The sequence below is a fragment of the Bos grunniens genome, chromosome 6 (assembly GCF_055505025.1).
Source record: "Bos grunniens cultivar Pamir isolate PY7600 chromosome 6, Bosgru_T2T1.0, whole genome shotgun sequence".
Classification (NCBI taxonomy): Eukaryota; Metazoa; Chordata; class Mammalia; order Artiodactyla; family Bovidae; genus Bos; species Bos grunniens.
Window position 1 is genome coordinate 1,590,593 of NC_141170.1, and position 24,431 is coordinate 1,615,023.

Below are 24,431 nucleotides of genomic sequence, written 5' to 3' on the forward strand. Positions count from 1 at the left end.
CATTCTGACATGCAGCCCCACCAGGACTGGCACACACCTGTGCTCAGAGTTGGATCTTAGGACCCTCTGAGATAGACACCAATGTCTTCTCCATACAACAGGCCAGGGAACCCTGGACCTGCCTGAACCCTGGACCTGGGATTCAAACTCAGGCAAGAGGGATCCAGGGTCCACACTCTGACTCCGTGGAGTTGCCTGGGAGACCTCCAGGCCCGCTTTCCTAGGACCTGGCTGGGCCCATGCCGGCGGGAATTCTCCGTCTTCAGCCCTTTCCTGACACCTGAGGTCTTCAGAATAATCAAGACTCCCAGCCTGACATCCGGGCCCTCTCGGAGGTCTGCCTCTGGCCTCCGGCGATCCCCGTCGCTCCCAACCCCTGCACCCTGGTCTACTGGGCAGCCTTCAGCTCTCTGGTCATGCGCGCCCACCTTTGCCCACCCAGGCCCCCTTTTCCTGGAACTGCTCTCCTCCATTCTAGTCTTTTGGATGCTCAGCTAGCTCCCTCCAGGGAGCCCTCCCAGACGGCCCGGTTGAGTGCCTCCTCCGGCTTCCCGCAGATGGGCCGGTCCGTGCTTCACCCCCTCCCTTCCATCTCCGCCAGCAGCCGGGTAAAGGCCCTGGATCGCGGGGATCAGCCGCGCTCGGGTCCAGGGCCTGGCGTGGTCAGGAGGCCAGAGTGGAGGCGGCAGAGATTCCAGGGAACTTAGGCAGAGAGAGGGGCGTGTCCCAGCCGCGACCACGACTCCCGAGAGGCCTTGCGCGCCGAGAGGCGCCGGCCGCTCCTCTCGCGGGAAGGCAGGAGCTTTTTTGAGTTCGCGGGCGTGGGCGGGGCCGGAAGCAGGCGCGTTTCAAAGTGGTGATAGATGGTTTTCTTATCCAATAGGGATGAAAATAGAGCCCTCTCCACGGGCGGACCGCGGGAGTTAGGGATGGCGGCGGCCAGTAGGGAGGTGCGGGGGCGGGGCCGAGGCCCGCGGACGGGAAGTGGGTCGGTGCTGAGGCGGTGGCGGCGGCGTCGTCTGGTGGAGGTCTTCTCTGAAGCTGCTCGCGGAGGTGCTTCCCTCGCTCGAGTGCGTCAACCGCCGTGCCCGCTGAGTCTCCCCGGCGCCAGGCAGGGCTCGACTTCGTGGGGGGCGCGGGCGGCAAGGCAGCGCCGGGCGGGTTCGGGGGGTTCTTGTGGCCTCGCGCGGCCTGAGGAGGCCTTGGCGCCGCGTCCCGAGGAACCGCCGGGGCGCGGCCGACCCCTCTGGGGCCCGGACCCACGGCCGAGAGCCTCTCCCCGGGCCCCGAGCGGGGGCCGCACGAGCCTGGCGCGGGCGCGGAAGTGGGGAGGCCTCGCCGCGGTTGTCGGCCGCTCCGGGCGTGCCGCAGCCTGGGCGCCTCCGTTTTAGCGTCGCCGGGGAAACTGAGGCGGCGGAGCGGGGAGGGGTGCGTCCAAGGTCACCGGGAAGGCCGGGAGGTGCGCCGCTCGCGGGCTGGCGCGGGCGTGCAGGGAGGCCGGGCGAGGGTTTCGTCCCCGCCGAAGCCGCCGCCTTTGTGTGCTCGGGCCGCCGCGGGCTGGCGAGTCGGCCGGGCGGAGCCACCTCCAGGCTGGGCCGGGGCTGGCACGCTCGAGGCGGGGGGGTGGGCAGAGCTCAGCGGGTCTCAGGCTCCGCGCGCTGGCCGGACGCGTAGCCGCCGAAGCCTGCGGCCCAGCCCGCAGCGGGCATCTGGAGACGGGTACCTGAAGCCCAGGACTCGGCGCAGGCCGTTTTCCACGTCTTGACCCGTCGAGGGGAAAGGGGAGAGTTCAGAGCCTTGGTAGGCGTTTTCGGGGGGTGTTGGCTTTTGTGTAACTCCAGCCCCTGCCCGTCGACTGTCACGGCCATACCTTCCTCCTCCTGCTCCACTTTTCTTGGAACCAGACCTGGGGTCTCCAGCTCTGTGGTCCTGCACTCTGTGCTCCAGTTTAGGCTGCCTTAGTGGCCGGGAAGACTGAAGCGGTCTGCCCAAGGTCACAGCCTGGGTTCCCTGACTGCAGAACTAGACCTTTGAACTCAGTGACCAGGAGCCTGGCGGCCCGCTGGTTATGAAAGAAGAGTTGAAGGGAATCGTTTGGCTTTGTTTTTCTGGTGGTTTCCCCTGTGAATTTGAGAGCGTTCAAATAATGCTGCCATCTGTATGGCCTGAACTTGAGCTTCCAACTTGAACTCAAATCTTGCCTTAGTGCAGTGTTTGTAAACCTTTTACAGTCATGAGTCCCCTCCATCGCCACCTTTTTTTACACATTGTTTTCCTAATTGCTCTCACCCAACAATTGTTCTCTTCCCAATGTTAATGCTGCCTTGCTAGTGTATGCTCTTTTTATGAGCTATATGCATGTTTATGCTTTGTAAAGAAAAAGAAGGGGCTTCCCCCTCCCCTTTAAGAATTTATACATTAATATTTTAAGTCATCATATTTTGAGGTCTTCTGTGTGCCAAGCTTTTGCTTGGACAAAAACAGACGTGGTACAGGCCCTGCTGGAGCTGAGGAGCCAGAGTGGAGAGAATGAGGGGTATTCCCCAAGGTTGAAACATAAGATGGGGCTGGAGAGGTATCAGGAACCAGAATACAGAAGGTCTGTGGTGTGCCTCCACAGTGAGGAATTCAGCATTTATCTGAAGGCCAAGTGGGAAATCACTAAATTGAGTTCTAAGGAGGGAGCTTAACAGGGTTAGATTTGCATTTTAGAAAAATCACTGTGCTATATATGAGAAGGATGGTCAGGACCAGTTAGGAAGAGAGAGGGGTAGCTTGGGCCAGGGCAGTGAGTGACTAGGAGCTTCCCAGGCGGTGCAAGTGATCGAGAATCCATCTGCCAGTGCAAGAGACACAAGACACAAGGGTTCAATTCTTAGGTCGGGAAGATGCCCTGGAGAAGGAAATGGAATCCCACTTCACTATTCTTGCCTGGAACATTCCATGGATGGAGGAACCTGGCGGGCTATAGTCTGTGGGGTTGCAAAGAGTCAGACACGGCTGAGCGTGCGCACACACAGGGACTAGTCACTGAACTTGGTGATTGCCAGTCATGGAAGTTCTTTACTGACTTTTACTTAAAAGCTTTCAGCAAAGTTTGTGTCTGGGAGTTTATACCCTTGCCAGTTTCTGGGAAAGACTTGGGGTGCTACTCGATGAAAATACGTGCACAAGTTGGTTCGTTTGTATGTGTTGTGTGTTCCCGTGTATATGTTAGTTAAGTTGCTCAGTCGTGTCCGACTCTGCGGCCCTATGAACTGTAGCCTACCAGGCTCCTCAGTCCATGGAATTTTCCAGGCAAGAGTACTGGAGTGGGTTGCCATTTCCTTCTCCAGGGGATCTTCCCAACCCAGGGATCAAACCTGGGTCTCCTGCACTGCAGGCAGACGCTTTACCGTCTGAGCCACCAGCCAAGGGTGTGTATATGTTACCCATGTCTTATTTTGGAATGATTATATACATTTTTCACTATCCCCAAATTAGGGATTTTTGAGGGATAAGGTGGCTCCTGTAGAATATTACAAGGTTGACTCTGTTATTGAGTGAGATATGAATCATATGTGCTCTTCTGACTTATCTTTCCTAAATAGCTTGTATCTTAGAAGAATTTTGGGAATTTTTAGAGCAAGGCATTTTGAGGTTTCCTCTCTAAGGAGGACGGCCCAGAGCACAGATTCCGCCTCACCCCAGGGTTATAGGTCAAATGTGAGTAAATGTGGGGCTAAGATAGAGGGTACCGGATGGGGAGTTTTCTTTGGAAGGGTTTTGTTTTGTTTTTTTCCCCCAGGCATAAGTAAGTCTTGAATTGAATACCTCATTTAGAAGAGAAGGAAAGGCTTGGAAACGTTTCAGAATGAGTATTATCAGTAGCCTGCTTGTGCAGAAGAGAAGTTGTGACCATCAGGCTTTCCTGTGCTCCAGAAACCACATGGTCTCCAGACATGCCCAGTGGGCGCCTTAACTGCAGAACGTGCCTCCAGATCGCTGAGGAGCCTGGCTTGCTGTGTAGATCTTCTTGACATACACAAATTTAAAATGAATATCTCCTGAATGGCCTTATGACCTGTTAATGCCATTTTGTTTGGGAATTACAATTTTTTTCTTTTTGGTATTTGTTGACTACACCAGATCTTAGTTGTGGCCCGGGGGATCTTCAGTCTTCCTTGCTGCATGTGAACTCTTTTAGTCGGGGCATGTGGGATCTAATTCCCTGATCAAGGATAGAATCCGGACCCCCTGCATTGGGAGCTCGGAAACTTAGCCACTGGACCTCAGTGAAGTCCTTGGAGTCATAATTTCTAGTTATAGGAGTGTGACTCAGATGTCTCTAAGGGTTACTCTAGGTTTGTGATGTAACAGTCATGTCTACTAAATTTAGGCGTCTCTACCACTTAAAAATCCATCCTTCCCAGTAGTTTTGCTTAGCTCCATCTTACATATCCTGAAGCACAGGAGGGACAGAGTTACTACCCAAGGTCATGCAATTAGTAAGCAGACCTAGCACCAGAACCTCAGATCCCAATGTCTGTGTTCCTTTTGCTGGACTTTGTTAGTGTTTATTGTTACATTTCTTTTTCAAGGACGGTTCACCCAGAAAGGGTCTAATTATAAATATTCTCGAGAAACTTAATTTTCAGTAATTGCATTGTACTCTTCAGTCTAGTTTCTGTTCCTGAGCGACCCCCTCCCCCAAGAAAGTGGTCTCAGGACCTGGGCATTTTCCTGTCCGCTGCACCTCACTTCTCATTTTAACCAAACTGTTGCCAAATTCTGCTGCTTGCTATAGCAGACCAATATAAAGTTTGCTTCTTTTCTGAACACCTTCTTGATATTTTTCAATTCTTAACTAATATTTAAAAACTTGAGGTTGTGGCCCCTTTTTTTCAAATTGAAAATGCTTCAGATAGAGATGTTCTGTCCTGTTCTCCCATGATGATTTTCTGGTTTTAAATGTCCCTCTGTTTCCTGGTGGTGATTGTATTTTTATTTGCAGTGTAATGAGGCTCCACTTTCCCCATCTTTTTCCCACCTCAGGACACTGTGCCACCCTGAAGAATCTGCCATCTTTTTCAAGTATCTCATGAGGTTGGTAATTTAATTTCAATGGAAAATAACTGTTTAGCTACCATGTTTGTGCCAAGTGCTGTTCAAAGAAGAGGGCATACCCTGATGGGTTTTGACATAGAGTTACGTTTAGCAGATGGAGTGCAACAGAAAAAACGGAGGACGAGGAGTGACAGAAAGGCAGTAGCATTCCTTTGAGGTGGACCGAGAAGAATGAGCACTTCTCCACAGTGGGATGGGGTAGGAGACCCCTGAGGCGGGGTGACAGCATATATCGAATCACTGTGCTGCGGCTGGCGTCCACGGCACCTGAAGGGAGGCACGGTCAGTCCTCTGTTGGTTTGTTTTAAATACATGCGTCCAAGTATAGTTGATTTTATCAATTCTGCTCTCAACAGTTGTTTGGAAGCAAGGATTAATTCCAGCAGGATTGATATTTTACGCAACAGGTTGACTATAATGGGGCTGTTGAGTTGAGTGTGCATAATTTCATCTACAGATAACAGTAGGTAAACATAGAAAATTGAACTCAGCTGAACCAAGCCACAAAGACCATCTCCACCTCAGACACCTATCAGCTGTGTCAGTTCACTGCGTGTCTACACTGCCGCTTTGGGTAGGTTCTTACCGTGTATGTGTGTGCAGTTGTCCAAGTTTTGGAGTGTTGTACCCCTAATTCCACTTTTACCCAAAAACTCTATGCACTTTTTGTATTGTATGGCGATTTTTAGGAAGACCTGTGTCTGTCACTGCAAGTGAGGCCAGACCACTTAGTGGTTGGCTTTACACATGAAGGCAATGGGTGCAGTCTTCTGGGAACATTTGTGATGTCCTTGGGTCCCTTGGAGTCTGGCAGATGTTTTTGAGCTCCCATTTAAAGTTTTGACTTCGTCTGGCCCACTGAACGTTCTTCCTCCTGCTTTGCTGTTTTGTCCTTAGAACGGTCCCAATGTTTCCCTTGTAATAGGTGCTTGCTGTCCTGGGATCCAAGGACCATTGACTTTACTTCCGAGGAAGAGAGTTGGAGAGGATCTGGATTCCACCACCAAGACGAATGTCTTTAGAGAATTGGGTTTGGCTTGCCACTTGGTGATGGCATGTATGCACCCATTAGCCAGCCCACTTGTGTATCTGCTTGAATAGAAGGCCATTGGCTGAGGACCCCTGGGGGCAGAGCTGTTTGAGACCAGCTCCCCTCTTATGGCTTCCCTGGTGACTCAGACGGTAAAGCGTCTGCCTGCGATGTGGGAGACCTGGGTTTGATCCCTGGGTCAGGAAGATCCCCTGGAGAAGAAAATGGCTACCCACTCCAGTATTCTTGCCTGGAAAATCCCATGGACAGAGGAGCCTGGCAGGCTACCGTCCATGGGGTTGCAAAGAGTCAGACACAACTGAGAGACTTCGCTTTCTTTCTTGTTTCTTTCCCCTCTCATGCAAATGAGGGCATTCTCTCTGGGGGGCGCTACTGGGCTGCTGTCTGTTGTGGGTAAAGGTCAAAGAGCCACATTTATAAGCTGCTGACTCCCCCCTGCCACCACCACAGTCTGCACCTTGGCCATCCTGGTTTAGTCCACACACGTACCCCACCCCCAGCCCCTCCCAGGTTCCTGGTTCAGCAGAAGCAGCAGAGATTCCTAGCTTTGTGCTTTGGTGCTGTTGGCACAGGCCTAGCATGCCTGCTTCCTGGAAGTTTAGAGTCTGTCTTTTTGGCCTCTGGTGTGTTTTCAGCCTCTGGAGGAAATGGATCCTGAGGTTTCCTTCATTATATTTCTCTTGCTCCTGACCCCCTGAAATACCCTAGTTTGTATTGGTATCACCAGCCCTCCCACCGCTGCACCGTCCCTGCACCTCCCCCAGCCCAGGCCATGGTGACTGAAAAAAAATGAGAGTTAAGAGGGTTGGGTGGAGCAGCCACCGAGCTGTGCTTCTGTGTGTCCCAGAGAAGCCGCCTGCAAAGGAGTGGTCGCAGGACCAAGCAGGCAACTTCCTCCTTCCAAGATTAATTGGTTGAACTTGGTGGCTGTTGATATCCCTCCCACTTGTGAAAACCATCCAAACCTATTACCGGTGCAACCTTGGGAGATAATGGCTGTGGAGAATTGAGGTGCCCCTCCCTGCCAGGCTCCAGGGCTTTCACTGACAAAGGGTCAGCCTAATGTTTGGGGGGATTTGTCTCAACCCTGCATGTGAAGCTGTGGAGAAATTCCTGAGAAGAGCTTCATCTAGAAGAGGGTGAGCCAGCACTCTGGTGATATTAGAGTCATAGGTATGTCTTGGAGGTCCCAGAGCTTGGAGGAGACTGAGGGTCCCCCCAGAGGTGCATTCCTTACAGATGTTTCTCAGCTGTACCCACTGCAGAGCATTTCTGAATACTTGATTAAATCCTATTAAAAGTATCCAGGAGAGAAAATAAGTTTATTTTTTAATTCTTGTGTTGTGGTAAAATATACATAATGTAAAATAGACCATCTGAACCACTCTCAGGTGTTCAGTGGCATCAAGTAAATCCAGCTTGTTGTGCCGCCCTCACCATCTGTCTCCAGAACCTTTTGCATCCTCCCAGGCAGGAACTCTATTCATTAAAGTAAAACTCCTTGTCCCCCACCATCCCCAGCCTCTGCAATTTCCATTCTACTTTCTGTCTCTGGATCTGACGTCTTGGGACCTCATGTAAGAGGAATTACGCAGTATTTGCCCTTTTGTGTCTTACTTCACTGAGCATAGTATCTTCAGGGTTCTTTTTCTTAAGGCTGAATAATACTCTTTTTACTTTAGTTTTCTTTTTTTAACTGATTTTCAGAAAACTGAAGTTCATACTTAATTCTGGGCGCTTGAACCTCAAGGCTGAATTGTAAACAAAAGTAGAATATCTCTATACCCAAAGAGTTGTTCTTTTTCTCTAGTAGAAGCAAAAAACAATCCTCATTGGGTCCTTTGTTTGGAGAAAAGGGGAAAATTTCCTTGAGTGATGAATCCTTGAGCAGGAATGCAGTCCCCTGGCGCCCCTCTCAGGCCTCTGAGGCTGACTGGCTTGGTCAGGGTTGCACGGTGAGTGCGCAGCAGGCCCAGTTGTCTGTCTCCAGGCACTGTCAATGGCACCCCACACCAGTGCTCTTGCCTGGAAAATCCCATGGACGGAGGAGCCTGGTGGGCTGCAGTCCATGGGGTTGCTAAGAGTTGGACACGACTGAGCGACTTCACTTTCACTTCTCACTTTCATGCATGGGAGAAGGAAATGGCAACCCACTCCAGTGTTCTTGCTTGGAGAATCCCAGGGTCAGGGGAGCTGCCATCTATGGGGTCAACACAGAGTCGGACACGACTGAAGTGACTTAGCATAGCATAGGCACCGTCAGATGCTCTCTGTCTCTGCCAGGTCTAGTCCCTGTTGCTCCTGGGGGAGATCAGTGGGTGGGCTTCTGGGCCTCCTTTAGGGATCAGTAACTGGGAGGGGGCCGCCCCACACTGCGTGCTGGCTCTCCAGCTTCCTGTCCGCCTGGGCAGGGGTGATCAGCCACGTCCTGCCAAGTCTCTTCTGGAAGTGAATTGAGCTTGCTGAGAGCAGAAACGTTTGTTCCAGTTTCTTCTGGGGTTGAAAGTTTAGTCTGCTCTCATCTCGTAGCACTCACACTTGTAAGAAGAGCTGTGATTACTAGCTTTTCTGATGTAATACCTATTTATTACTTAATTTATTGATTGTCTTTCCACTTAAGAGTGTATGCTCCGTGAGTGTCTGTTTTGTTCACCATTGTATTTCCAATCCCTGAAGCAGTGCCTGATTCAGAGTAAGCCCATGTACAGAATTGTTGAATTACTCAGCTGGTAGGGTTCCGTCCAGGGTGCTGGAACCTACTGGGCACTTTGATTCAGTGTCACAGCTGCAGGGTAGGGGCTATTTTTCCCCCGTGAAAGATGGGAAAACTGAGGCATGGAGGTCAGGTGTGTGTGCAGAGCTCTGGGGCTCGTTTGGCCAGTCTCACGATTGCTGTCTATACAGTGCACCCTCCTTTGTATAAGCAGGAGGCTCTTAATATTTCTTAAGTTCTGAGGCCTGGTCGTTGATGCGACAGTGCCAGCAGTGTTCATTTAAGAAGCTTTGGCGGGGGCTCACCTGTCCTCCCATGGTTAGGACTCCGTGCTCTCACTGCCGAGTGCCCGGCTTTGGTCCCTGACGGGGAACTAAGATCTCACAAGCTGTAAGGTGTGACCAAAAAGAAATTTTAAAAACACGTGACCTAGACTGTCGGTACTAGCCAGGGCCTCGGTGCCTAATCAGTTGCTGATAAATCGGCCTTGCCTTGATGAGACTCTCTAGGTTGAGGCTTTTCTCTGCTTTTACCATGCTGGCATTGAGTCAGACTCACTCTGCTCCTGTCTCAGAAAAGCTTCTTGAGTTGAAAGAGATCTGCTCTGTAACTGCCACACAGAGGGCGTGCATGACCCGACGTGGCTGCCTCTCATCTCCTGGTCGGACATGCACAAGTAGCCACCTGAGCGCCCAGATGGCAGCAGCCTCACCTGCCCTGGTGGCTGAGGGCGCTGTGGGCCGCCGTGGGCCTGGGCTGGACAGAGCTCCTCACCCAGACAGCTCCCTGGACTCCTGCAGCTCCCTTGTTTGCTGGTGCACCCCTTCCCCGCCCCTTTTCTGCTGATCCTCCTTTCTTGGCTTGTGGGACCGTAAGGCCACAGAACCCAGCTGCAGTCAGCACTGCCCAGCAGATTCTAGCCGTGATGCATGTAGACATTCGCGTGTAGTCACACGCACAGAGGCGTCACATGTGATTGTGTGCCACCCCTCCTAGCGTTGGGGGGTCATCTTTCGTGTCCATAGTAGCCTCCTGGGAAGAAATCAACTTCTGGCAATAACGCCATGATTGAGTAGACCGTTAAACCTGTGAGAAGGCTGAACTCCCCGCTGCCATCCAGTCGGGTGGCCTCACTTCTCTGCACACTTGCCACTGTCTCCAAGCCACACAGCTCACTTCTGCCTGGATTACTCCACGCCTCCATACGGGTCTGCGTGCTGAGCCGTCCAAGCGCTCGCGGGCCTCCTCGTGCAGGTGGTGCCGTCTCTATGAACCCCTGCCTGCCTGCCCCGCCCCGGGAGGCGTGTGGGCCTCGGCTCCCGCACAGCACTCGGCCCGTCCTGGGCAGATCTCTCCTCCCCTTGGATGGCCCTGCCCACCGGTGTGCTTGTTGAATAGCTGCATCACTTGGGGCCTCATCTTCAGTGTCACTACCTCCAGGCAGCCCAGTTTGGCCCTCCGTAACAGCTTGGGCCTCCAGTTGCTTGGTTATCAGTGCTCAGCTCCCTGTGGCCAGCTTTCTGTCCTCATTCTAGGTCTTCTGTTTACTGCTGTCTTCTCCTTGAAATGCCAGCTTTTGTCTGACTGATATCCAAGTTCTCCAAGCTTGCTTTCTGCCTTTTGATTCTCTCTTCAGGGTTTCCCCCACCCCCCACCTGACTTCCCAGATTGTAACACAGATTCTAAAACCTCTCCCTCCACCCTAGTTCTCCTGAGATTTTCAGCTGCCTTTGGACCTTTCTCCTTGGATACCCACGTGCAGCATTTCTAAAATTAAGGTGTCTGCCTTGTTTATCCCTTCCCTAGCCCAGTTCCGTGGCGTCCCTCCCATGGAATACCCAGATAGATGATCTCGCGAGAGCTGGTCTTCCCTCACCTTCCTGTCACAGTGTTAAGGGGTCCTGGCATCTGGCCTTGACCATTCCCAGTGCCACCCTCTACTCCTGGTCTTTTCTTAGTGGCAGGGACATTAACCACCCTCTCTCACTTCTGAGCCACTCGCCGCTTCTGTAAACAGGAACATCTCCTTTGGGCAAAGGACTAGCTAGGTGCAGAGTGGACAGGGTCCTGACCTCTGGCACTTCTTCAGGTGAGGCATGCTGAGGAACTGCACGGTTTGCCTTGGAAACCACGGGGTGGCTGGTGGGGGTGTTGCTGAGATGGAGTACTGGCATGTTGGAAGGAGTTCCTGGACACTAAGTTTGAGAAACCTGGAAAACACCCGTGTTCCATATTGTTTCTAGAATTAATACATCTGATTCTGGCTTGTATTTGTGCTTTTAAGACTCGGTGTTCTGGTGTCAAACTGCCCTGGTTCAAATCCAGACTTGGTATTTACTAGGTGTGGACTGTGGGCAAGTTACTTAAGCCCTGATCATTCTTAGCTCCCTTGTATGTGAAATGGTCACCATAATAGTGTCTGCCTCCATGTTGGGCTAGAGGAGGATTATACAAGATGGTGTGTGGAAAGCGCTGTAGTGTCTTGCACACAAAAGTGACCTCTAAGTTTGAGCTGTTGTTAGTTTTACTGTTCTAGTGGCTTCTATCAGTGCATGACCCAGAACGCTTTGTAGTTGGTGAGGGCCATCTTTCCCACAACCTCTGGCCTCTCTGTCCACACAGTGCACTTCCATGTCCGCAAACTGGTCTGCTGGGGAGGCCCCCCGACCCTGGTCTTCCCACCTCCATTCTCTGGTGAAATCCAGCCCCTTGGCAGATTTCTGTGAGGCTGGCCTTCCAACCTTTTATGTCCTCTGACCGCTGACCTTTATTATCCCCTGAGGGAGAACCAGGCGGGGGGGGGGGGTGCAGCAGAGCCTGGGGCTGCAGGTGGGCGGCAGGGAGCAGGGAGAGTGTGCACGCGGAGGAGCGTGGAGCCCTCTGGTGCAGCTGCCGGACGCGCCTGGAGCAACAGTGTTTGAAAACTTAAAGCTTAAAACAAGTAGGAGGCAAGAGGCTTTGGAGTAACCAAGGTCTGTACGTTAAATTATTTCCTTGTGCTCAGCAGACAGATCACTGTCAGTGACATTTGTATCAGATTCTTCTCAATTCTGAGAGAGATTGCTGGAATCGGTGAGTTCTGGGTTAGGATCCAGGAAGCCTGGTGGCTCTGGAACCACGTGTGATCTGGTCTTGTGAGTCCCTAGGGCTGTGGGGGTGCCGCCGCCTCCCGTGCCCACCAGGTGGACTGTCTTCATGTCTGCTTAAGGAGGCTCTCGTGCCAGTCTTAGTGAGGGCACCCCTGGGCTGGCCTGAGGGTGTCAGGCGAGGTCATGCAGTAGGCCAGCTGCGAGCCTCCCTGGAGAGAGTGAGGCAGCGGAGAGACTGGCTAAGGCCCCCGTGGCCCCCGGGCAGGCTCGAGGGAGGGCGGTGTGTATGCGTATGGCTGATGCTGACGTACGACAGAATCCAGCACAGCACTGTAAAGCAGCTACCTGCTGATGAAAAAAAAATAAACTACTCGGTGTCTGAGTGGATAATGTGGTCAGGGGCGCACCCGGATGCAGACTGCCAGGTGCTGGAGAAAGGCTCGGCTGGCTGGACACTCCCTCGGTGGGGCTGCTCCTGGAGAACCTCTGGCCTCTCCCTGTCCTCTTGGTTTCCCTTGCATGGGGCTTATATGCCCCAATTATTGCAACACCTGAGCTGTCTGCTGGCACCCACCCCAGACAGGAGCTGGTGGCTGGATGTATTCACTGCTGTATTCCCAGGGCAGGAGCCATGCATGGGGAGGTGTGCAGCCCGTGGGTACGTGTTGAAGCTGGGTCGGGTGCAGCGGTCCACAGCCTCTTAGGGCTGGGCGGAGGGCTGGGGTTGCGCAATGGGCGGTGTAAGGCTGTGCTGGCAGAACAGGTCCGTGAGCCTTTGAAGTGCCGGTACTGGTCCAAGTGCTCTCTGTATTAGCTCCTGTAATCCTCACACACCATTGAGGTCGGTGCTGTCTTGTTTTCAGTTCAGTTCAGTCGCTCAGTCGTGTCCAACTCTTTGCGACCCCATGAATCGCAGCACGCCAGGCCTCCCTGTCCATCACCAACTCTTGGAGTTCACTCAAACTCAGGTCCATCGAGTCAGTGATGCCATCCAACCATCTCATCCTCTGTCGTCCCCTTCTCCTCCTGCCCCCCAATCCCTCCCAGCATCAGAGTCTTTTCCAATGAGTCAGCTCTTCGCATGAGGTGGCCAAAGTACTGGAGTTGCAGCTTCAGCATCATTCCTTCCAAAGAAATCCCAGGGCTGATCTCCTTCAGAATGGACTGGTTGGATCTCCTTGCAGTCCAAGGGACTCTCAAAGAGTGTTCTCCAACACCACAGTTCAAAAGCATCAATTCTTCGCGCTCAGCCTTCTTCACAGTCCAATTCTCACATCCATACATGACCACAGGAAAAACCATAGCCTTGACTAGACGGACCTTTGTTGGCAAAGTAATATCTCTGCTTTTCAATATGCTATCTAGGTTGGTCATAACTTTTCTTCCAAGGAGTAAACGTCTTTTAATTTCATGGCTGCGGTCACCATCTGCAGTGATTTTGGAGCCCAAAAAAATAAAGTCTGACACTGTTTCCCCACCTATTTCCCATGAAGTGATGGGACCGGATGCCATGATCTTCGTTTTCTGAATGTTGAGCTTTAAGCCAACTTTTTCACTCAATAAGGCCTGGGCTTCCCTGATGGCTTAGCAGTAAAGAACTCACCTATTGATGCAGGAGACATGGGTTTGATCCCTGGTTTGGGAAGATCCCCTGGAGAATGAAACGGCAACGCTGTCCAGTATTCTTGCCTGGAGAATCCCATGGACGTAGGAGCCTGGCGGGCTGCAGTCCACGGGGTGTCAAAGAGTTGGACACGACTGAGCGACTAAACAACAGATAAGGCACAGAGGAGTTCAGAGTCTCGCCCAAGGCCACAAGTAGGGGTTTGGAGCTGTGACTTCTGTCCCTGCTGTCTGGCCTTGGAGGTGTGCTCTAACTGAAAGGCCAGCTGGCCTCCACAGGCCAGGCTTAGGGGTCGGGACTTGATGGGGACCTAGGGGAAGGCTGTGGGGTCAGCTGCTGCTCAGAGCTGTGTTGGCAGCAGGGCAGGAGGGTTCCAGGCTGGGGAGGCTGTGTGGAGGAGGCGGCAGTACCGGGGACGTGAAGGGGGTTGGCAGAGGCCCCGTGTTCTTGTCTCTCACACGTGTATGACCAGTCCTCTCCAGCTCCCAGGCCGTGTCCTAGACAGGCCTTCCTGTTGCGTGGCCTGCAGTGGCCCCATCAGCCTTGCCTCGGGACTTGTGAGCCCCATCCTAGACTTACTGAATCCAAATGTAGTTTAACAAACCCTCCAGGTAAGTGAGCCTGGTGCGGGCTCCACTTTGAGAATGCCTGTCCTTGTGCAGACCCCTGTCATCCCGGACGGGCCGACCCAGAACCATAGCCTCCCCTGCTCTCCTCTGGTCCCTCGGCCTTGCCCTGTGCTCGGGCCTCTCCCACTAGAAGCCCGTCTACACCACTGCACCCTGACTCCTGCCTGCACATTTTGGCTTCTCCTTCACTGCTTTCGCCACTGTGTTCCTGAAGTCAGATCTGCAGGGTTAGTCCCCACCTTCGGCAGGCCCTGAGCGAGCCAAGGGCTTCCCGTTCCCCAGGAGCCTCCGCACCTGCTGTGCTCTCTGCCCTTCCCGGAGCCTGCCTGGCTTCCCAACCCACAATTTCTTGGTTCTTCTTCGCCCATCTACTGCCAGTGGCAGAGTCTCAGCTGGGCATGCAGGGTGGGTCTGGATCGGTGGCCCTTGTCGCTCCCCCTGAATTACGGGCATCTGCAGCAGGCCCCAGTTCCCAGTCTTGGGGAGAGGCGGAGGCTCTTTGCTTTCTGGGGTTGTGCAGTCACATGGAGCAGTTGTGATTCTCATCTTGCCAGAAGCTGCACAGGACTCTGCAGGGGTTTCTTGTCTTTGTGTGTGTGTCTGGTGGCTGGGGGGCGGGTCCCTTTGTTTATTGATCTCCTCTTGATTACTCCAGAGAGGATTCAAGTTGGGAGGGGGCTTCAGCGTCACCCACCCTCCCTGTTGGCAGGAGCCTCAGTGTGTGGAGTGAGGCAGGGTCACTGCATCCAAGGAAGCTGTGAACCAGAGGCTGTGAGCCCAGGGTCCCCAGCCTCTCGCAGTCAGAGTCATGGGGCAACAGCTGCTTTCCCAAGCTTGAGTGAGGCAAGCCGCGTCCTCATAGATTGTGCAAGAGGGTTCAGGATTTCTCCTTTCGTAACAGAAACCTGGGCTTTGTCCCCTCTGCCTACTCCCCCAGTGGGTCACAGGTCATCACCATTCGGCTGCCTGGAACGGCCTAACTAGAGTAGGTCACTCAGTGACCAGCAGCTGGCTGGCACCCTCCCGTTTGCATTTTGTCTCCTGGCACAGCCTGGGGGAGGTGGGCACCACTTCGACAAGGCCAGAGCCCGTCTTAGCCCCACGGGGGTAAGTCTAGACAGGCAGGGAGCGGACTGTGGGCCAAGGAGCACCTGTGTGTGTTCAGCAGCCAGGAGGGCAAGAGGTGGCATAATGGTCCTGCTTGCAGGCTATGGGATTGCGTTGTCCTGTATCCTACGAGGGTGTGTGTCTCCCACAGAGGGTGTGGATTAGGACATGATTGCATAAAGTGCTCGGCAAAGTGCGCAGCTGACAGAAGGACCAGCAGACGATTGAGCTGAACTCTCTTATTGATGAAACAGGTGCAGCATTTGTCAACTGGATACCTTTATTTTCCAGGGCTTGAAGATTCCGGAAATCTGCTGGCGTGCAGGTCCCTGCGCTAGTCAGAAGATGAGCAGCCAGCAGGCATGAGAGGCTGAGGCAGGCCCGGTCTAGACTGTGGGTTTCTCTGTAGGTTGGCGCCAAGGAGCACCATGAGCACGGTGAGTTCTACAAGTTCGTGGATTCTATTTTAAGACTAAACAACTACTTCATTCTTTGCGTACCTAAATTATGAGAGCGCCATAGAGCTGCTTCTGAGTGACCCTCATTCTTGAAAGAGTATATATGGGGCCTTGTGGTAGTGTCATCAACCTGCTTTCCTTTGGTCAGAGTTCCCAGTGTTTTGGTTGGTGCCCTAAAGAGAGAAGGCTGAGAAGAATGGCTGAGGGTTTGAAATTTTACGCCTCCAGAGCAGCTGCTGGCATCCTGGAAATATTAGGGCTCTGGTTTATTTAATTATTTGCAGCTCAGTTCTCCGTTTTTCCTTCTGTTCCTTTTCCCTGTGTAGTCCTTGGTCTGATGCCAGCACTGGTAGTGATAATAACCCTTGGTGAGTTTTCTCACGCTCAGTGGCCAGAGTTGGTAAGTCATTGTAACTGGTGTTTTAGACAGCAGAGGCAGCTCTGGTTTGTTGTAACCCAAATGTCACCGGGAGCCCCTTGAGTCCAGAGGTTGCCTGACGGTCCCCCTCACCGCTTTACTGCCTACTAACGATGCTGCGCATGTGATCTAAACTCAGAACAGCTGTTCTCTGAAACAGCATTCCCAACCGGTGGACCAGCTGTGACACTCACCCTCTCTCCAGGTTCTAGAAGTATTGGGGTGGCGGCGGCGAGGATAAGGCTGGCCAGTCCGCTCCCAGGGTGAAGAGTGGTAGAAATGCTATAGATGTTGTTCTGGTCCACCTCCCTCCCCTTGGTCCATCCCTTCTGACCGCTGCAGTCCCCACTGTGTTCCAGGCCCCCGGACCTGCCCTTTAAAGGCCAGGTGACCTCCCACCTCAGTCCCTTATCTGCAGGGAAGCCTCCTAAGCCTGGGCACCTCCCCTCGGAAGCCGCACTCTGAACAGACAGAGCAGTGTGGCCTCTTGTGAGAGGCTGGTTAAGCTCTTCCTCAGGGCAGTGTGAATAAGGTGTGGCAGTGATCAGGTGGTCAGTTTTAACACCAGGCTGCGGCCCTCTGAGGGCTCTGCTGGTAAACGGCAGGAGAGCATGATGAAAATAATGGGCGGGGCAGGGGCAGAGCCTTCCTCAGATTCTAGGCTGTCTTAGCCTGGCCTCTAGGGCATGCGGATGGAAGAGAAGTGTAGGGGCTTCCTGTGGGGAAGGGGGAGGAGGATGGGGGTGCGAGGTGGTCAGCAGGAGGGCTTGAGGATGGCCTCATGGTGGAGCTGCCAGTCGAGGAGGTCCCTCAAAGCTGTGTAAGAGCTGGTCCAGCGAAGAGGGCAGGGCTGGGTGACCCCGGCGGGGGCAGCTGAAAGGGGAGAGGGCTGCTGTTCACTTGTGGTGAGGGTTAGCAGGACACATCGCTGTGGTGGCCGGGCCGGGGTTTTTAGGGCTCCGCACTCAGACTGTGGCCAGGACCCATGACTGCTGCTTCCTCCCTCAGAGAATCTGCACAGTAGGGACGTGAAGGGCTCTGTTCAGCAGTGTCTGCTGAGAAAGATGTGGTCCTTTTCCAAGGACGGAAGCTATCAGGACAACTTCAAAGAGAGTGGGGCAGAGCCCTAGGTAATCTGGTAGCTGCTGGGGAAACTTGGAAACCCCCGGCAGTAGCCTCACCTCTGGCCTGAGGGATGGAGTGGCTCCCTGCTGCGGAGTTTAGCGCAGCTGCTGCCACTGGCCTCCAGGCCCCCCTGGGCTGGGAGGCGGCTCCTTGGGCGGCCATGAAATGAGAGCGGCGGTTAGAACACGGAGAGAAGCCGGCTTCTCCGCTGCCAGTGAGGACTGGGCTGGGTGAGGGGTACTCCTCAGTCTTGTGTAGATCCCAAGGATGCTTCCCTGTCCCGCCAGCGTGTCCAAGGTGAGGATGCCTGGCCAGGCACGACAGTGCAGTGATGGCGTCTTCGGCCAGTGCTCCGCACTGCATATGCCTCTTCCTTAGGAGAGCTCTGTGAGGCTGCCACTGGCGAGGAAGTTCAGGCTCACCAGGTGGTGACTGCCCCATGTTGCCCATTGTGAGCAGAGTGGGCCCAGTGCCACTGAGGGCAGGACAGGGAGGAGCGCGGAAACGGAGCCAGGGTTGCGTGGGGCCGCACAGGGCGCGGTAATAAAGCTGCATGGCAGGTGGAGGCCCCGTCTCTTGAGAAAGATGCAGGGGACAGGCCAGCTGTGCTGGAGCGCGTTGGCACCCGGCGCGAGGGCACAGAAGCCTGACTTGGGGTCTGAGGTGCAGACATGCTGATTAATGGTTCTGACCTTCCAGAAGGCGTGTCTCTCTGGGAGCCCCTGGGAGCTGAAACTGATTCTTGCAGGACCTACTGCGTAGCGTAAAGAGCTCTGCTCAGCGCTTTGCAGCGGTCTATCTGGGAAGAGAGGCTTAAAGAAAAGGGTGTATGTATAAGTGATTCACTTTGCTCACTGTAAGTCAGCCATCTGCTAAGTCACTTCAGTCGTGTCCGACTGTGCAACTCCATAGACGGGAACCCACCAGGCTCCCCTGTCCCTGGGATTCTCCAGGCAAGAACACTGGAGTGGGTTGCCATTTCCTTCTCCAATGCATGAAAGTGAAAAGTGAAAGTGAAGTCGCTCAGTCGTGTCCGACCCTCAGTGACCCCATGGACTGCAGCCTTCCAGGCTCCTCCGTCCATGGGATTTTCCAGGCAAGACTAAGTCAACCATACTCCAATAAAAACTTTTTTAAAGTTCTCATCGCAAGAAAAAATAAATAAAAACTTTGGTTCTTGGAGCCGTGGGGAGTGGTTATTAGGGTGTAAACTACAACTTGATAGTATTCTAAGAATTTAGAGGCCAGAACCCTTTCCCAAAAAGAGACCTGCTTTTCACGGGAATAGGGACTTGGGAAACTGAAAGTCTTGGGCTGAAAGACAGAAGGTGCTCAGTGGGGTCAGATACAAACCCAAGGGAAATAGGGCTGTAACTTTTGGTTGAAAGAAGGGATTTCTGGTCTAATTCCAGCCTGGACCAGAGGCCTCCGTAGAGTTGTATGTCACATACTTTTGACGGACTAACAGTCTGTGTAACAGAAGTTCTACTTTATAGAATTTGTGTTCACTATATATTTTGGATGATTTCTCGCTAAGCAGTCAGTGTTCTAGAATCTCGAGTTTTGAAAGGACCCCAGCCTCAGGGCTGTTCATTGTGGTCTTTTTCTCAATGAGTTGACCTTTTTTATTTTTCTAGCTGAAATCTTACTGGTCAGAAGCTATGTAACTGTTTCTTTTTCCCTGGAAACCCTCAGAGAAAGCGTCGTGGTGGGACAGTAAATTCTAGACAAGCCCAGAAGCGAACTCGGGAAACCACCTCCCCACCTGAGATGGCCTTGGAGGCAGAACCTATAGAGCTCGTGGAAAGCGGTAAGATTGCCAGCGACCCTGAGCATCAGTTGGGAGCCACCGGCCTGGTGCAGGCTACACAACCTGTGGGCCTCAGTTTCCTCATCTGAAACAGGGCATATTGCGGGGGGGCGGGGGGGGGGCGGTGTATGAGGATTAAGGCATGGTGCTTGCAGATAATGGCGTGTGTGTGTATGAGGATAACGTTGTGTGTGTATTTATATGAGGATAATGGCTTATGTGTGTATGAGGCTAATGGCATTTAGGTATGTGTGTATGAGGATAATTGTGTGTGTGTGCATGCAGACGATGGTGTGTGTGCACACGCAGATAATGGTGTGTGTGTGTGTGAGGATAATTGAGTGTGTGTTCAGTTCAGTTGCTCAGTCATGTCTGACTTTTGCGACACCATGAACTGCAGCATGCCAGGCCCCCCTGGCATCACCAACTCCCAGAGTCCACCCAAATTTGTGTCCATTGAGTCGGTGATGTCATCCAACCATCTCATCCTCTGTCGTCCCCTTCTCCTCCTGCCCTCAATCTTCCCAGCATCAGGGTCTTTTCCATTGAGTCAGTTCTTCATATCAGGTGGCCAGAATATTGGAGTTTCAGCTTCAGCATCAGTCCTTCCAGTGAACACCCAGGACTGATCTCCTTTAGGATGGACTGGTTGGATCTCCTTGCAGTCCAAGAGACTATCAAGAGTCTTCTCCAACACCACAGTTCAAAAGCATCAATTCTTCAGTGCTCAGCCGCCTTCACAGTCCAACTCTCACATCCATACATGACCACTGGAAAACCATAGCCTTGACTAGACGGACCTTTGTTGGCAAAGTAATGTCTCTGCTTTTCAATATGCTGTCTAGGTTGATCATAGCTCTTCTTCCAAGGAGTAAGCGTCTTTTAATTTCATGGCTGCAGTCACCATCTGCAGTGATTTTGGAGCCCAGAAAAATAAAGTCTGACACTGTTTCCACTGTTACCCCATCTATTTGCCATGAAGTGATGGGACCAGATGCCATGATCTTCGTTTTCTGAATGTTGAGCTTTAAGCCAACTTTTTCACTCTCCTCTTTCACTTTCATCAAGAGGCTCTTTAGTTCTTTACTTTTTGCCATAAGGGTGGTGTCATCTGCATATCTGAGGTTATTGATATTTCTCCTGGCAATCTTGATTCCAGCTTGTGCTTCCTCCAGCCCAGCGTTTCTCACGATATACTCTGCATTTAAGTTAAATAAGCAGGGTGACAATATACAGCTTTGACGTACTCCTTTTGCTACTTGGAACCAGTCTGTTGTTCCATGTCCAGTTCTAACTATTGCTTCCTGACCTGCATACAGGTTTCTCAAGAGGCAGGTCTGGTGGTCTGGTATTCCCATCTCTTTCAGAATTTTCCACAGTTTACTGTGATCCACACAGTCAGAGGCTTTGGCATAGTCAATAAAGCAGAAGTAGATGTTTTTCTGGAACTCTCTTGCTTTTTCAATGGTCCAGCGGATGTTGGCAATTTGGTCTCTGGTTCCTCTGCCTTTTCTAAAATCAGCTTGAACATATGGGAGTTCACGGTGCATGTATTGCTGAAGCCTGGCTTGGAGAATTTTAAGCATCACTTTACTCGTGTATGAGATGAGCGCAATTGTGCAGTAGTTTGAGCATTCTTTGGCATTGTCTTTCTTTGGGATTGGAATGAAAACTGACCTTTTTCAGTCCTGTGGCCACTGAGTTTTCCAAATTTGCTGGTATATTGGGTGCAGCACTTTAACAGCATCATCTTTCGGGATATGAAATAGTTCAAGTGGGATTCCATCACCTCGACTAGCTTTGTTCGTAGTGATGCTTCCTAAGGCCCTCTTGACTTCACATTCCAGGATGGCTGGCTCAAGGTGAGTGATCACACCATTGTGATTATCTGGGTCTTGAAGATCTTTTTTGTACAGTTCTCCTGTGTGTTCTTATGTATGAGGATAATGGCGTGTATATGAGGATAATGGTGTGTGTGTATAGGAGGATAATGGCGTGTGTGCGTGCGTGGATAATGGCGTGTGTTTAAGAGCATAATGGCTTGTGTGTGTGTGAGCAGCATGGCGTGTGTGTGTGTGAGGATAATATGTGTGTGCATGGATGATGGTGTGTGTGCATGTGGATAATGAGTGGCGTGTGTGTGTATATGAGGATAATGGCCTGTTTGTATGTGAGGATCATGCATGTGTGTGCGTGCAGATAATGGCGTGTGTGTGTGTGAGGATAATGGCGTATGTGCACACACAGATAAATGGTGTGTATGTGTGAGGATAATGGCGTGTGTGCAGATCATGGCATGTGTGAACACCTGAATAATGAATGGGGCTGTGTGTGTGTGTATCATGGCATGTGTGCGTGTGAGGATCATGGCATGTGTGCGTGCGAGGATTGTGGCATGTGTGTGTGCGTGGATCATGGGGTGTGTATAAGCAGTAGCTCTGTGTAGAGGTGTTCTAGCTCTGAAATGAGTAGGTGACTTGAAACACTTAGAACTGTGCTTGGCAGATAGCACTATACAAGGTTCAGCGTAGTCACTGTATTTATAAGACCTACAGTCTCAGACTCACCATTCACAACTCAAAGCTGAAGTGAGCCAGAGCTGCCCCCTGGGCCTAACCAGCCATCCAAGGAGGCTACGCATCCTTGGGTCCACCTTTTCTCTTTGAAATTGTGTCTCACCTTAAACTTGGCCTCAGGAAGTACTCAGGTTTCTTCTCTCCTTCATTAAGACAAACAATTGCCCCAGAAGGCAGACCTGTGTACAGACCTTCCTGGGTTGGCGGGCATTTGGTACGGGCAGAAGCAGATTGGCTCTTTCCCCTCTGCTGGCCTGCTCAGGGGAGTGGCAGATGGCCCGTGTCATCCCTCTGCTCTGCATACAGTAGGTTGCTTTTATAATTATGAGGCAAGAGAACTGAGACTTGGAGAGAAGCGGCTTGCCTGAGGTCATGTCGTGGCCCTTCAGGGAGTAAGGCCCTCCACCTTGCCTCTGGTCTCTGACCTCACTTCTGACAGACTCATGCAGCCTTGGGCGCGCCCCTTCCCCCGCACCCCTTCCCCCGCGCCCCCAGCACGTGCAGGAGTCTGCTCCCGTGGAACACTTGAGTCCGTGTGTGCCTCTCAAGGGCTCAGGGGCTCCAGCCTGCCTGTGGCCCACTGCTCTCCACGTGGCGTTTTCCGTCCTCGGTGAGCCTCACACCCACGTGCAGGACTCCATGCACACGCTGCCCGCTGGCATGTATTTTATTGTAAGAACCCAAAATTGTGTTCACCAGAAAGAGAAGCAGTTCTGTAAGTTAGGATAGATCCATTATGGACTGTTCTTTAAAAGAAATCATTTTGTATAAATTACGTTGGAATCTTTGACATATGGTTTTTATTGCTGTGAACTTTCTAATCCAGGAAAACAAAAGTTTGAATATGGTAAATTATTACAAGTCACTCTCCCCAAACATCGACCATTCTTTTAGACGCTCTTCCCGCTCCTTTTTTAATGTTACGAATAATGGAACCAAAGGTGCTTGTGCGCCTTGTTTCCGTCTGTGGTGATGGAGGCTGTGCACCGCCCGACCTCAGCGCTGTGGCCCACGTGTCCGTGCGTGGATAGACGTGCAGTGTGCTTTCGGGCTCACAGCAAGTGGCAGGACAGGCTCAACCTCTCCTGGCAAGTTGGGGTTTTGGGGGACCAGTGAGTAAACCGTTGTGGCCCAACCAAGTTGGGAAGTGCTGGCGGGCTAAATGGAGATCAGAATGTAACTGGGGACGAGTACAGCCTGTGCGGTGCCGAGTATAGCCTGACCTGAGATCGGGGCAGCGGAGCTTTCAGACAGACCCGCCGCAGAGCCCGAGGCCAGTGTGCTTGGTCGCTCCCCGGCTGTGCACCCCCACCCACAGCAGGTGACCCGCTGCCTCTCTGCTGTCAATGAGTGGGGGTGGGCTGTGAAGCCACGGGGAGGGGTGGGGTGCTGGGTAAAACCGCACAGTGTTGTTCAGAGCAGAACTCGAGGAGTGCTCACTGCTTGCCCCTTTACTACTGTACTTCAGGGATGTTTGGTATAAGCCGTGTTCTGTTAGTTGTCATATTAATGAAACTGGGCACTATGCCTTTACTTTCCCTCCAAAGCTTGTTAAAAATGCTTTATTTTGAAGCTGGAGACGAAATAGTGGACCTCACCTGTGAATCTTTAGAGCCTGTGGTCGTCGACCTGACTCACAATGACTCCGTTGTGGTAAGTGGGGGAGCCTGAGCATTGGCGCTCTCGGTGGTGAGCCCCTGGCTGGCACATCCGAAGGCCTTGGTCACAGGTTATGGCACTCAAGGTGGAAAATGTTTGAGGAAAATCATGTATTGTAACTTTATTGCTTTAATTAATCATTAGTGAGCCTCCTTTGCATAGTTGGGGAGAACTCTGAGGCTCCGTCTCTCTTTAGTCCCTGATTCCACCCTTAACAACAGCTGCGTGACCTGGGGCAAGTTACTTAGTCTCCTTGGCTTGTCCATAAAATGAGGATAATGCCATCCGTGTCAGTAGGGTACTGTGAGGATTAGAAGAATCCTTTATTTGAGTGCCTGGCACCCAGCACGGTGCCCAGTAAACGTGAGTTTCCACCTTCTTGGCTGGTGGGAATGGGGACATTCGCTGAGCACTGCCAGGGGTGGGTCTCAAGGCCTGGAAGCTGCTGCTGTGGAGCAGGCAGGCCCCCCACACTGCCCGCTGGTGCCCGACGGTGCCATGGCTCCCAGAGGGTGGAGCCTGGGAGCTGCTGCCCCACCACCCCTGCCCTGGGGTACCGCCTGCCCCTGCGTGGCCTCCAGGAAGGAGACCTGCTCGGGGATGGGGAAGCCAGTCCCACAGCCCAGCTCCACCAAGCAGGGTGCCGCCTCGGGTTGGGCTGGGAGTCTGCTCAGCCTGCCTGCTTCCTGAGGGTGCGCTTGTGTCTCAGGATGCTGCTGATAGAGGGCACAGGTGTGCAGAGCGGAGGGGGACCCGTGTGAGGGGGGCGGTGGGGGGCAGTGCTGCTGAGGACTGGTTTGCTGGGGCCAGCGGAGGTTGCTGGGAGCTGAGTCTCCCCTCGGCCTAGGAGCCCATGGCCTTGGGGCTCTCCTGGCTGTGCTTAGAACCTCAGGGTTACACCGAGAAGCTTCGAGCCTTCAAAAGAAGCAAGTGTGTGAGGACAGGGAACTGACCTGACAAGTGAAGAGGTTTAGACCCTGGGCCCATTCTGAAACTGCTGGGCTGTCCGGCTGTGTGTCCGTCCGTCGCATCTGTTCCCCCGCCACAAAGGCCGGGCAGCTGCTCC

General features: G+C 52.7%; 1 protein-coding gene across 7 annotated transcripts in view; it reads left to right on the plus strand.

Annotated features, from left to right (window-relative positions):
* The first annotated feature begins 973 nt into the window (after positions 1-973).
* Positions 974-24,431, plus strand: part of RNF4 (ring finger protein 4) — a 34,295-nt gene continuing 10,837 nt past the window's right edge. For 3 of the 7 annotated variants that reach the window (XM_086404554.1, XM_086404547.1, XM_086404553.1), the window contains exons 1-4: positions 974-1,070; positions 15,611-15,756; positions 19,016-19,130; positions 23,280-23,359. In XM_086404554.1, the coding sequence (XP_086260680.1) occupies positions 15,748-15,756; positions 19,016-19,130; positions 23,280-23,359 (204 nt within the window). In that variant the 5' untranslated portion in view covers positions 974-1,070; positions 15,611-15,747. Of the gene's footprint in view, positions 1,112-5,034; positions 5,086-15,610; positions 15,757-19,015; positions 19,131-23,279; positions 23,360-24,431 lie in introns of all 7 variants that reach the window. The other 4 variants (XM_086404551.1, XM_086404552.1, XM_086404548.1 and 1 more) reach the window with 4 other exon arrangements.